Source organism: Mizuhopecten yessoensis, unplaced genomic scaffold (assembly GCF_002113885.1).
Source record: "Mizuhopecten yessoensis strain PY_sf001 unplaced genomic scaffold, ASM211388v2 scaffold10829, whole genome shotgun sequence".
Taxonomy (NCBI): Eukaryota; Metazoa; Mollusca; class Bivalvia; order Pectinida; family Pectinidae; genus Mizuhopecten; species Mizuhopecten yessoensis.
This window is the reverse complement of record NW_018408742.1, coordinates 1,500,014-1,514,702: the sequence shown is the minus strand read 5'-3', so window position 1 is coordinate 1,514,702 and position 14,689 is coordinate 1,500,014. Positions and strand designations below refer to the sequence as shown.

Sequence of the window (14,689 nt, the reverse complement as noted above, 5' to 3'; positions counted from 1 at the left end):
TGTCTGTAGTGAGGCATTGAAGCTGTTAGTTACATGTCTGTAGTGAGGCATTGAAGCTGTTAGTTACATGTCTGTAGTGAGGCATTGAAGCTGTTAGTTACATGTCTGTAGTGAGGCATTGAAGCTGTTAGTTACATGTCTGTAGTGAGGCATTGAAGCTGTTAGTTACATGTCTGTAGTGAGGCATTGAAGCTGTTAGTTACATGTCTGTAGTGAGGCATTGAAGCTGTTAGTTACATGTCTGTAGTGAGGCATTGAAGCTGTTAGTTACATGTCTGTAGTGAGGCATTGAAGCTGTTAGTTACATGTCTGTAGTGAGGCATTGAAGCTGTTAGTTACATGTCTGTAGTGAGGCATTGAAGCTGTTAGTTACATGTCTGTAGTGAGGCATTGAAGCTGTTAGTTACATGTCTGTAGTGAGGCATTGAAGCTGTTAGTTACATGTCTGTAGTGAGGCATTTAAGCTGTTAGTTACATGTCTGTAGTGAGGCATTTAAGCTGTTAGTTACATGTCTGTAGTGAGGCATTGAAGCTGTTAGTTACATGTCTGTAGTGAGGCATTGAAGCTGTTAGTTACATGTCTGTAGTGAGGCATTGAAGCTGTTAGTTACATGTCTGTAGTGAGGCATTGAAGCTGTTAGTTACATGTCTGTAGTGAGGCATTGAAGCTGTTAGTTACATGTCTGTAGTGAGGCATTGAAGCTGTTAGTTACATGTCTGTAGTGAGGCATTGAAGCTGTTAGTTACATGTCTGTAGTGAGGCATTGAAGCTGTTAGTTACATGTCTGTAGTGAGGCATTGAAGCTGTTAGTTACATGTCTGTAGTGAGGCATTTAAGCTGTTAGTTACATGTCTGTAGTGAGGCATTGAAGCTGTTAGTTACATGTCTGTAGTGAGGCATTGAAGCTGTTAGTTACATGTAGCTTTTATCTTTGTGGACATGTTGGAGTGTTTAGTACCCCCTTTGTCCCCTCAGAGAACAAGTAGAGAAGGACCTGCTGTTTTTGGGACTCCTCATCATGGAGAACAAGCTGAAACATGAGTCGTCACCTGTCATCAGTCAGCTCCGCGACGCTAACATTCGCACTATCATGGTCACAGGTAAGGTTACTATATATTATATTTATTAGCATGCTTTTCCATTAAAAATCTGTTGTACAAAGGGGTGGCCTTATAGAATTATTCTGTGCTTGGACTTATCACTATTAAAATAAAAATATGATTTGATCAAAATTGAAAAATGTCAAAATGCAACTTTTTTCTCTATCACAAACATTTTTACAAAAATAGCATTGAAGATGTAAAAACTTTTTATCACAATAAAAAACTTAAAAAATAAATAAACAGAGTGATCTACATTTTCAAATGACTGAAATTATCAAATGTTTAATAATAAATAACTGTCTGTCTAGGAGACAACATACTGACAGCCCTAAGTGTGGCGCGGGAGTGTGGAATGGTGGACCCTCCTGATAAAATCATCTTGGCTGAGGCTTTCTACCTTCCCGGGGACAGCACACAGTCAAACCCACAACTAGAGTTTGTGTACGCTGACGATCGTAACAGGAAAGTGGAGGAAATATCTACAGCAGAGGTACAGATATATATCTATGATAATTTTATATGGGGTAAGGAAGTGATTCCATCAGCATAGACAATATGATGAGGTTAAATTTTCTGAGCAACCGCTCCTTTTCAATTTTTAGTAATTCATATCCTACAATCATACTTTTGTAAGGATCCAGTGTTATATGGAAATTTACCCTAGATATTACTTAGTTGTATATATCATAATTTGTACATATATTTTATGAGTGAGTTACATTTATATATGAGGGAAGTACATTTTATGGATATCTACAGCTACTACTGTATATGCAATAATTTCTATATTTTAATGTGAAAAGTGTGGATTACTGCTCTTAGTTAATAGGTGCAATCTACATTTATATCATGACAAAGAGTCTCCTGAAATGAGCGTATGTTGACTGCACTTGATGATGAATATGTAATAGAATAACAGTACACGTGTACTTTGTGTTATGGTACATGTAATACAGTGTAATCTCTAGTACCTTGGGCCAGTTTACAGTGCATGTGTACTCTGTGTTATGGTACATGTAATACAGTGTAATCGCTAGTACATTGGGCCAGTTTACAGTACACGTGTACTCTGTTTTATGGTACATGTAATACAGTGTAATCTCTAGTACCTTGGGCCAGTTTACAGTGCAAGTGTACTCTGTTTTATGGTACATGTAATACAGTGTATTCTCTAGTACCTTGGGCCAGTTTACAGTGCATGTGTACTCTGTGTTAAGGTACATGTAATACAGTGTAATCTCTAGTACCTTGGACCAGTTTACAGTACATGTGTACTCTGTGTTATGGTACATGTAATACAGTGTAATCTCTAGTCCCTTGGGCCAGTTTACAGTGCATGTGTACTCTGTGTTAAGGTACATGTAATACAGTGTAATCTCTAGTACCTTGGGCCAGTTTACAGTACACGTGTTCTCTGTTTTATGGTACATGTTATACAGTGTAATCGCTAGTACCTTGGGCCAGTTTACAGTACACGTGTTCTCTGTTTTATGGTACATGTTATACAGTGTAATCTCTAGTACCTTGGGCCAGTTTACAGTACACGTGTTCTCTGTTTTATGGTACATGTAATACAGTGTAATCTCTAGTCCCTTGGGCCAGTTTACAGTGCATGTGTACTCTGTGTTATGGTACATGTAATACAGTGTAATCGCTAGTACCTTGGGCCAGTTTACAGTACATGTGTACTTTGTTTTATGGTACATGTAATACAGTGTACTCTCTAGTACCTTGGACCAGTTTACAGTACATGTGTACTCTGTTTTATGGTACATGTAATACAGTTTACTCTCTAGTACCTTGGACCAGTTTACAGTACATGTGTACTCTGTTTTATGGTACATGTAATACAGTGTAATCGCTAGTACCTTGGGCCAGTTTACAGTACATGTGTACTTTGTTTTATGTTACATGTAATACAGTGTACTCTCTAGTACCTTTGGCCAGTTTACAGTACATGTGTACTCTGTGGTATGGTACATGTAATACAGTGTAATCTCTAGTACCTTGGGCCAGTTTAGAAGATAGGAATAGCCTATGTTGTATCCTCAATGAGAGCCACATTGTGAAGAGCCTAAACAAATATTTCAGTCTATCTAACTGTGAGGTATTGATAATTTATCACATACCTGTTGAATCTTGTTATAGTAATTTAATACAAGCAATTTTCAGACCATGAAATACAACGTGTGCAATACGGAATGTTGTATTTACCTACTAGCCGGAACTCCTTTTTATGGGAATCCCCTTGTCATGGCGAACTGAAAAGTTCCTGGTATTTGCAAAAAAAATCAAAGTATATAAAATCTTTGTATCGATCTCTACCAAATACAGAAGGTATGTGATAAAAGCAAGACCACACACTTGTGTTTTTCTAAAAAAAATCAGAAAGCACTCATTTATTGCACGGACATATATATATATTCACTCGTGCGCGGAATATTTACACTTTACATAAAATTGTCTTACTATTGTTTTCAGGACATGACAATCCAGATAGATAACGACCCATATGACAAGTTTCATTTTGCAGTCACAGGAAAGTCCTGGAGTGTCCTTCGTCACCATTTCCCAGAAATTCTACCCAAGGTAACACCAACCGCCATGTACCTGGGCACATTTATACCTGTGTCTTTATGAAGTTATAAATCATTACTGATACATGCAGTGTAGAAAACATTCCTTCAATAGATCTTACTTATCATAATTGTGATCATATTAAAAAATATTTTTCCAAATTAAATGTCATAAAATTCTTACAGATTCCCATAGACAATATAAGTAGATAAATTTTGTTGGGGATAAGAATAATGGCAGGGTTATAATATAGATATGTTTATCTTGTTGAAGAATTGACTCATATTCAAATTATGGCCGTTACATGTATATTTTGTTTTCACACACTTAACATTGGTTATAATGTGATTGGCACACCTGTATCTGCTGTAGATTGTAGTGAGGGGGGCAGTGTTTGCTCGAATGTCTCCCGGTCAGAAGGCACAGCTTATTGAGGTTCTACAGGAAGTTGGGTAAGTATACAGGATAATGACACACTGGTAACCAAAGACAGTATTGCCTCACTGTTAAGTACCAAACACCATGAGCCATGTTTATATAAATATTTGACCTCAACACCTTGACCAATACAAGAGGTACTATATGGTTGTTAACATGTATGTAGGCTAATGACTGTGCTGACCTTGACCTTTAGTATGCTGAACTTATGTTGTTCTATTTGTCGTCTTTTACAGGAACAGCCTTTTTATGTATGTAGGTACTGACTGAACTGATCTTGACCTTTCTCCTATTAGGCATCTTGTCTTTCCTGTGTTGACTTTTGACCAATATATCCTGACCTCTGTTACAGATACCACAAAGCTATGTGTGGGTTACTGACTGTACTGACTTTCACTTGGTCTATGTTGACCTTTCACTAATATTTCCTGACCCCTGCTACAGAAACTATGTATATACATGGCTATTTGTTGGTTACTGAATGTATTGACCTTGACCTGGTCTATGTTGACCTCTGACCTCTGTTACAGATACTATGTGGCTATGTGTGGAGATGGAGCCAATGACTGTGGGGCTCTGAAGACAGCACACACTGGGATATCCCTGTCTGAGGCGGAGGCTTCTGTGGCATCTCCATTCACGTCCAAGACTCCTAATATCAAATGTGTGCCCACTGTTATAGCGTGAGTCTTTGTTATTTATAAAAACTGATTAGTATATTTTTTTTGCATTGGTCATCGTTAGAAAGCTACATTATAGGTAGATGAACAACTGACACAATATATTTGGATGATTGATTTAGGGTGGGGTGTTCAAAGCACATGAAAAATTATTGAGAAGGAAAACAGAGGTACTTCAAATCTGTATCTCCACATCTTTATACCTTTCAATTTCCCCATATTTCCATCAAAAACAGCATTCTTCAAGGCTGTTAGAGTTTTGATTTCTCTAAGTGTTATTACATTGTGTGTTACAGTCAGGGAAGAGCCGCCCTAGTGACGTCCTTTGGGATATTTAAGTACATGGCCTGTTACAGTCTCACACAGTTTATTTCTGTCTGCTTGCTGTACTGGGTAAGTAGTAGTGTTTCAGAAAGGCGACTGAAAAAACTAAACAGTTTGATTTGTGATATCTCTTTATTTTCAAAATGTTCCTGTGATCCGACCATGTGAGTTCCACAATCTAAATATTTCTACCCTAGAGATCATTGTCTATATCAAACTCTTCAGAATTAATGAAACTTAAATTTTTACTTGTTAATTACAATGAAGAATTAAAAATATTTGAATACCAGTGCTGGATTATACTGTGACAAAAACACATTTTATCACATAATCGGCCTGTTATCCAGTGAATTCGCCCGTGTAATATTTTTACATATTTCACTAGTGTAATATACCCTGGAGTGTTTTTCGTTGTCTGTGCCAGTCAGAAATCGATTGTGACGTCATAATATGGACAATGACGTGACATCATAAATTGTGAATGGCGCAACAAAATGGCTGTCTCCGTTTGATTAAGCCCTCTACATTTTGGCTTTAAAACCCATCAAAATGTAAGTTTTCTAACTTATGTGATCAAAAGTATCTTAAATTCGTTTTCATTTCATAAGAAATTTATGAAACTCGTCACAAAATTTTCGTTTTAAGATCCTATATGTATGTTTGTTTCCAGATTGGGGCCAACATGACAGACTTTGAGTTTCTGTATGTCGATTTGATTTTAGTGTCCACACTCAGTATTACATGTAAGTATGCTCCTTCTTTTCATTGGCTGATAGCATCACATGATGTAAGTCTCCTTCCTCTCATTGGTTGATGCCTCCCTTGGTTGATTGTATCATGATATCATTCTCCTTTCTGTTATCAGCTGATAAAAGATAAGTTTCTGTATATTATCTCTCCTTTCATTGGTCGATAATATCACACGATATCATTATCTTCATTCCCTAAGCCACCACGGCCGCCATTTTGAAAAACTATTTCAAACTTAAAGTCAAGTTCTGCTGGGCTGATTGAACTGAAACTTGGTAGGAATGATCAACTCATGGTCCTGACAAAGTGTTGTTATTTTTCGGGTCGATCAAAAATCCAATAGGGCCGCCACAGCCGCCATTTTGAAAAACTATTTCAAACTTAAAGTCAGATTCTGGGAGGCCGATTGAACTGAAACTTTGTTGGAATGATCAGCTCATGGTCCTGACAAAGTGTTGTTATTTTTCGGGTCGATCGGAAATCCGATATGGCTGACATGGCTGCCATTTTGAAAAACTATTTCAAACTTAAAGTCAAATTCTGCTAGGGCGATTGAACTGAAACTTTTAAGGAATGATTGACTCATGGTCCTGAAAACGTTTTGTTATTGTTCGGGTCGATCAGAAATACAATTTGGCTGCCATGGTCGCTATTTTGAAAACACCTATTTCAAACTTAAAAGCAAGTTCTAATAGGCCTATCTAACTGAAAATCGGTCTAGGAATGATCAGCTCATGGTCCTGACAAATTTAAGTTAACGTTATACTTAACAATTTTTTACTCAAATTGGTACATATTTCAACTACAAAAATAAGTACTGTAGGACTCAGGTGACCGTTAAGGCCCATGGGCCTCTTGTCTTTATTATAATTTCCCTACTCATTGGCTGATCCAACGTCATCACATGATATCATCCTCCTGTTTCCATTGGTTGATATTATATCACATGGCATATAGTGTTACCTGTGTTATTTTGTTACAGTTGGTAGGACGGAGGCTCACCCAAAACTGGCCAAGGAGCCACCCCCATTTAGCCTGACAAGTGTGCTGCCAATCCTGTCCCTAGTCATACAGATCAGTATACAGATGTCAGTACAAGTCTTCTGTTTCTATCACGTACAGACACAGCCGTGGTGAGTAACACATCCATCTAGAACCTTTCATTCATGTTGTCACAAGAGAAAGCCCTGGAGTTTTATGATGAATCAACATGTGAAGCTAAAAATGTCTTTTAATTGTGTCGTCAGAATCAAATGGCACAGTGAAAGTGTTAATCAGTGTGTGGCCACTGACGATTATCTAGCTGGATTGAACACCCATCCAGTTGTAATCAGCTCCAGGTGTTTATAGACAACTTTATCATATAAAGTATACACTGTTAACACAAACAAAAATAACCACAAATTACATCTCAATTTATAACACACACATTCACCACACATAGTTTGATGTCTGCAGCATACATAATATTGTGTTCGTATCAGAATATGACTGCAATACACATAATGTCATGTTCATAACACATTTTGCAAGATTGAATTTCATCTGTATTTCTCTGTAGGTCACAGTAAAATTATTGCTGTGCTAGACTCCATATAGGAGAAATATTACAGTATCTGCAGAGAGAAAACAATTATTTGTAAACTAGATTACATAACTGTAGACTTTCCCCTTCCTTCACTCCTGCTAACCTTGAAGTCTTTTTGTGAATTAACTCTATGGCCAGGTTTAAGCCCTACGAGGAGAACCCAGATGACAACTACATCAGTTACGAGAACACAGCGGTATTCTACGGCTCTGCCTACCAGTATATCATTCTCGCGATTGTGTTCGCCAAAGGACCACCATACAGGAAGAGGCTTTTCACCAACTGTGAGTTGAGTTGTCCTAAACAGGATGTTTTATGGAATGGCATTGTCGATCTGTCATTGTGCCCTTTGACATTTAACTTTTTTGGGAGCTATTATTTCCAAAGAGCTGAATATTGATAAAAACATTGTAGACCTAGGCCTGTTCAATCATTAGAATATTAAGGTAAAGGGCAACCAAATATTTATATTTGCTAGCATACTGATTTTCATGTATAGCTACCATTGTCTGCTCTCAGCAGTGATATTTTGAGAACACCTGTCTCATTATCAAAAGTAACAAGTTACACAATTTGTTACAAATGGTTTACAATAAGAGTATTTCATCAGTTTTAATAAACTTTCAACCTCTTTTTTTTTTGACTCACCTGACCCAAAGGGCCAAGTGAGCTTATGCCATGGTGCGGCGTCCGTCGTCTGTCCGGGGTCAACCTTTTACTTTAAACAACTTCTTCTGAATAACCAAGAGGCCCAGGCTGATGATATTCGGCCAGTAACATGCTGGGATGAAGGGCTACCAAATTGTTCAAATGAATGACCTTTGCCAATTTTCGAGGTCACAGGGGTCAGATATGTTAAAATCTTTAAATAATCTCTTCTAAATTACCAGAAGGGCAAATATGATGATATTTGGCCAGTAGCATGCAGGGATAAAGGGCTTCCAAGTTTGTTCAAATGAATGACCTTTGCCCATTTTCAAGGTCACATGGGTCAAATATGTTGAAAACCTTTTAAACGACTTCTTCTGAATAACCAAAAGCTCTAGGGTGATGATATTATTGCCAGTAGCATGTGGGGATCAAGGGCGTCCAAGTTTGACTTTGCCCATATTCAAGGTCACAGGGGTCACTTGTCTTAGAAACCTTTAAATGACTTTTTCTGTATAACCAAACAGTCAAGGGTGATGATATTTGGCCAGAAGGATGTTGAGATGAAGGGCTACCAAGTTTGTTCAAATGAATGACCTTCGTCCATATTCAAGGTCACAGGGATCATTTGTCTTAAAAACCTTTAAACAACTTTTTCTGAATTACCAAAAGCTCCAGGTTGATAATATTTGGCCAGTAGCAGGTGGGGATGAAGGGCTACCAAGTCTGTTCTAATGACCTTTACTCATTTTCAAGGTCACAGGGGTCAATTCTCTTAAAAACCTTTAAACGACTTCTTCTGTATGATCAAGAGGAACAGGATGATGCTTTTTGCCTGTAGCATGCAGGGATGAAGGGCTACCAAGTTTGTTTGTTTAAATGAAAGACCTTTGCCCATATTCAAGGTCATAGAGACCTTTGCCCATATTCAAGGTCACAGGGATCAAATGTGTTGAAATTTTTAAACAATCTCTTCTGAATAACTAAAGGGTACAAGGATGATTGCTTGTTCATGTGAATGACCTTGACACACTGGTCACATCGGGTCCATAGTACATAAATCTTCTCAAGTAAAAGTCATCTTCTCAATAAACAAAAGGTATAGGGTGGTGATATTTGGCAAGTCCATTCTGGGATGAATGGCTATAATGTTTTGCAACTTAATGTCCATGTTTGACTTTCAAGGTCACAGGGGGCAAATGTGTTTTAATCATTTCACAGATTCTTCTGAATTACTTTAAGTCAATACATTGATATTTTGCCTGTAGCTTTATGTTAGTCCACTTTTAAGGTAACAATTGTGAGATCAATATCAGGTGAGCGATGCAGGCCCATTGGGCCTCTTGTTTTATTATATATAAACATTATTTAATGGAAGTGTGATGTTTCATCAACCCAATAATTATTAGATGATTTTTTGATAATCAGTTTATCATATAGAAGGTTTAGCTATTGCATCGATACAGAATTTATGGGTAGTATTTAAAGTGGGATAAACAAGTATCAAATTATCATCAGAAAAAGGAATATGAGCTAGAAGTGGTAAAATGCATGGCAGTAATGTGATAAAATAATAAACACTGGTATATTGTTTTATTAAGTTACCTGGTATTGCTGTGAATTTCTGTACTCCCAACTGACCAACACTAAGTTTACTCAAATGTTATGAGGTACATGGTATGATACATGAAGCGTTGTGGGATTTCTTTCCAGATTTGTTTTTGGGGAACATCATTGCATGTACCTTGGTGACAATGTGGCTCACAATTTACCCACCAGAGGGAGCTCTAGAATTCCTTGAGGTAAGTTCTGAGGGAAAGTCAGTTTGTGTTGACATGGTATGTAATGATCTATTTTGGTAAAGCAAAAATATATAAAAACAACTTCTGCTTCTTTGAATTTTGCCATATTTTAACAATTACTTTTTGAAGCCAGAGAATTATTATCATAATAATGAAAGAAAATCTGTTGTAATGGTCATTCAATAAGAATGGCTGATTTAATTTTAAAATTTGTTTATAAAATTGTAAAATAAATAGATTTTAAGAGTTGGTGCGTTTAGACAGATTTGTACTTTTTAGGTCACCTGAGACAAAGTCTCAAGTGACCTATTGCGATCGCCTTTTGTCTGCCGGCCTCCGGCGTGCGTCCGTAAACAATTTACATTTTCGACTTCTTCTCCAAAACCCCTAAACCAATTTCAGTGAAATTTTGCAGAAACCTTCCATGGCCAATGGTCAACTAAAATTGTGAATTATATGGTCCCCAGCCCCCAGGGGCCTGAGGGGCGGGCCAAAAAATGGTAAAATTGACAAAAAAAAATCAAAAATCTTTTCATCTCAAGATCCAGATATGGTAGAATCAAATACTCTTCATAGATAGAAGGGTCTTAAGGTGCTTTACTAAAATTGTGAATTTCTGGACCCTGGGATCTCACGTTTCCCCCTGGGGAGGGGGTAAACTTTACTATAGTTTATATAGGGAAATCACATTTTGGACCAACAATTGTTTAATTGCCATTGGAAGTAATTCAATTTAGGTTAGCCTTATCAGCATTGGGTAGCAGTTTGATAGTATGCACATATCAGCCCTGACTGACTCCCCGGGGCTGATGGGTGGGGCCAAAAAGGGTTGAATTGACTGAAATTTCAAAAATCTTCTTCTCAAGACCCAGATATGGTAGAATCAAATACTCTTCATAGATAGAAGGGTCTTAAGGTGCTTTACTAAAATTGTGAATTTCTGGACCCTGGGATCTCACGTTTCCCCCTGGGGAGGGGGTAAACTTTACTATAGTTTACATATGGAAATCACATTTTGGACTAACATTTGTTAAAAATTTGTTATGGTTTATAATGGCAAATGATACTTTGAATATTACATGTTGATAACTTGATTGGAATTATAACCCTAAGTTGACAGTTGATACTTTGTAAATTTTGAGCCATCCCTACCTCCAAGGGCTGTAGGGTGGGGCCCAATAGAGTCTGTGTGCTGAAATAAAATTTCTTCATTTTCCTTGTTTAGAATCAAAGGTGCTAGTTTTAAATACTTTTCAGTCTTAAATCTGCATGATAGATATTGAATAAGGTGGTTTTATTGTTTTTTGTCACTTAGAATAATATTTCTGTTCATGTTAAAAACAAAAATCAACTCTCTGTATAAATATATCAGGTGACCGTTAAGGCCCATGGGCCTCTTGTTTGTTGTAGTTAATGCGGCCAGACTCCATCCCTTATCGGCTATAGATATTGAATAAGGTGGTTTTATTGTTTTTTGTCACTTAGAATAATATTTCTGTTCATGTTAAAAACAAAAATCAACTCTCTGTATAAATATATCAGGTGACCGTTAAGGCCCATGGGCCTCTTGTTTGTTGTAGTTAATGCCGCCAGACTCCATCCCTTATCGGCTACTGTACGTGGGCATGGCTGCAGCTAATCTTCTCCTGTCCATACTGCTCGAGGTGAGTTGTCTAAATCCTTCTAACTAAAACAGCCAGGTCACAATGTCAATATGTTTCTTGTATCCTCAATATCTATAAAAGTAATAGATCAAATATTACCAGACTCAATTTGTCTGTAAGACAAGGATGTAGAAGATGTAGGATCCCTGTCACATGGTTGAAGTTTTATAGGTAAATGTTGTTAATATCAGGAGGAAAAATGACTCTAACTCGCATTCAGCTTTACGGTATCTATGGAATTTAGTTTTCAATATTTGCTCATATTGATATAAAGATACATGTCTGTTGCATGTTTTGGCAAATTTTTCTTTATTTTTTTTCTAGATGTTTGTGCTTGATAGCATATTTGTACGAAAGAAATGCAATTATTACGCTCAAAAGTGGCTTATTTTGGGAGTTCACCGCTATGCTGAGATTGAAGAGGAAATTGATGGCTGTCCCGACTGGCCTCCGGTGAGCCCTTCATCTACTAGTCTGTCCAACGGATTGGTTCAAATGGAGAGTCAGCTGTCCCGAATTGACCCCAAAGATACTGACCATATCCTACCACCAGACACGGACACAGACACCGTCAGTTGTAAATCTAGTAGCTCCTCGCCACTCAAGTCTGTGTCTAGTGTAGAGGTTGGTCTTATGGAGGAGGACAGTGTGAGTGGTCAGTTTGACCTAGGGCAGCCATTACTAAGACAAAGCTCATCTGAAGGATCCTAGCACACACCACACTGATACTATTGCTGAACTATCTCACCTGTACAAAGCTTGTACGGATTCAAAACGTACAGAATTTATCATATTGTATTTATTTTGTCCTAATTTTCTACGATTTCCTAAGTACACGGGGTTAACAGTGTAGGTATGTGATATGAGCAACATAATGCAAATTTTAAAATATCCTTTCATTTATAAAGAGAAGGATAATAAGTTATGACCTTTGTAGAGAGAATTCATCACTAAGGATGACTTTTGAACTATGTAGAGATGATTTATCACTAATGATATAAGTTAATGACATTTGACCTATGTAGAGACGATTTATCACTAATGATTTAAAGTTAATGACCTTTGACCTATGTAGAGATGAAATATCACTAATGATTTAAGTTAATGACCTTTGACTTATGCAGAGAGGATTCATCTAATGATATGAAATAATGACCTTTAACCTTTATAGAGAGGATTTATCACTTATGATTTAAGTTGATGACATTTGACCTTTGAGAGAGGGTTTATCTCTTATGATACAAGTTAATGACCTTTGACCTATATAGAGAGGATTTTTGTCGTATGATATAAATCAATGACCTTTAAGTAGTTTGTACAATCTGAGAAAATGACTCAACATTATTGAGAAAATATTCCTTGTTCCATAAACAAAATGAATATCTCAGAATAATAACAATATACTTCGCACATTTGTATTTGAAGTGGTATTTTCCTGAATAAATGTTAAAATCTATACAAGATTTATGAAATTAAAATGCTCTTGCTAAAGCTTGCAATTGATTGTACATCTTTATACCAATTAATTTATTTTACAAAGAGTTACAAAGAGCATAACAAGGTTGTGTACATAATTTGTTGGACCATCTTTAGCTTGTAACAAGCATTTTGCTCTGTAATACAGAAAACCAGGGTGTTCGGTCTGTGTGTGTGGTGATATTGTTTCTCATTAGCCTTCCTTAGTTGTAAATATCAGAAAAAATCTACAATGTACTTCATTTTATTTGTTGTGTTTACTTCTGTTATTTTTACAGATCTTGCAGCTTTAATTTTGTTTATTATTAACTTTACTCCTCTTTTTTCTGTTGTGATCCTTGATTGTGCTGTTTCCTATTTCCTTGCCATTAGTGAGTTACCTCCCCTATCCAGTTAGTTACAAATCAGTTTTCCTATCCTTCAGAAATGAATCTCTAACAAATTATATAGAAATTATTAGGACCACATGTATAAGTCATTTAAGCTGGATGTTCGAATATTATTATAAACATTTTTCTAGAATCAAAATATTGGAATGTTCTGCTGAAGTGGTGCTGTTGGCTATACCAATAATAGAATTTATATAAATTTATGCAATTGATGTTTGAAGGTGACCCTTTTAGTGTTGCATAACCAAGTATCTTTTTTTTGTGTCGTTGGTAGTTTTTCTGCCTGAAACAGATCTCTGAAAACAGGTACAACTTTGTATCTCTTATCCTATATCTGCTGTGGAACCTTGTTCTGATTTTAACAATTCAAATGTCACCTAACAAGGTCTGTGGCCTTTCCTATTTCTTATTAAAGGATCATAGTCAATCCTGTTTCTTTAGTCCAGAAAATTTGTCCATCTGGAATTTGTTCTAAAAAAAAATAAGTGTCTGGCCATGGACAGCCCTAGTTCAGACTATTGTAAGATTCTTCAAAATGTAGAAATGTTGAATTAAATGTACATAAATACCTGTACACAGTTGATATACCAGGGCAATTTTGTGCTATTGTTACATGTACAGGAAAGGTATAATATACGTAGTTACTGGGCAGTATAGGATAAGTAATCTCTACTTTATAGAAAAAATACAGGTCTAACAAATATTATATAAAGTTTGCCCTTCATTCCAAAGATGTTAAACTGAATTAATACTTCACATAAATACAATTTTACATGTGTTTTACATAGATTTGTGGGTTACACACATACTACAGCAGTCCAATATAGATGTATGTATAATGACCAAAGTTATAAACTGTCCAGTTTTAGCAAACAAACCAAAAATATATAAATACACTCTAGTGTTAGCTTTATCCTACACTTCAGATAAAAACCCTGAAACCATACTAACAGAATTTGTATGCAGTCAAGCATAACACATTCATACAAATTCCATTTAGATATTTAGATATGGCTTATATCATGGCAATAACGTTTCATTAGTGATGTTTTTCTTCTTGTTCTCACCTGGGCTATATTTTACATAATGTAGACACTTGAATATATTATTAGCTCACCTGGCCCGAAGGGCCAAGTGAGCTTATGCCGTCGTTGCGGCGTCCCTCGTCCGTCCGGCGTTAATATTTTACTTTAAACAACTTCTTCTCAATTACAAAAGGCCTAGGGTGTTGATATTTGGCCAGAAGCAT

General features: G+C 36.6%; 1 protein-coding gene across 3 annotated transcripts in view; it reads left to right on the top strand.

Moving 5' to 3' along the window:
• The window catches only part of LOC110462762 (probable cation-transporting ATPase 13A3), a 57,431-nt gene extending 42,742 nt beyond the window's left edge, over positions 1–14,689 (top strand). For all 3 annotated transcript variants that reach the window (XM_021516911.1, XM_021516912.1, XM_021516910.1), the window contains 12 exons: positions 977–1,101; positions 1,413–1,594; positions 3,586–3,693; positions 4,054–4,133; positions 4,650–4,802; positions 5,096–5,192; positions 5,794–5,866; positions 6,856–7,006; positions 7,600–7,745; positions 9,823–9,911; positions 11,492–11,575; positions 11,900–14,689. In XM_021516911.1, coding sequence (XP_021372586.1) covers positions 977–1,101; positions 1,413–1,594; positions 3,586–3,693; positions 4,054–4,133; positions 4,650–4,802; positions 5,096–5,192; positions 5,794–5,866; positions 6,856–7,006; positions 7,600–7,745; positions 9,823–9,911; positions 11,492–11,575; positions 11,900–12,286 — 1,675 coding nt within the window. In that variant the 3' untranslated portion in view covers positions 12,287–14,689. The remainder of the gene's footprint in view (positions 1–976; positions 1,102–1,412; positions 1,595–3,585; positions 3,694–4,053; positions 4,134–4,649; positions 4,803–5,095; positions 5,193–5,793; positions 5,867–6,855; positions 7,007–7,599; positions 7,746–9,822; positions 9,912–11,491; positions 11,576–11,899) is intronic.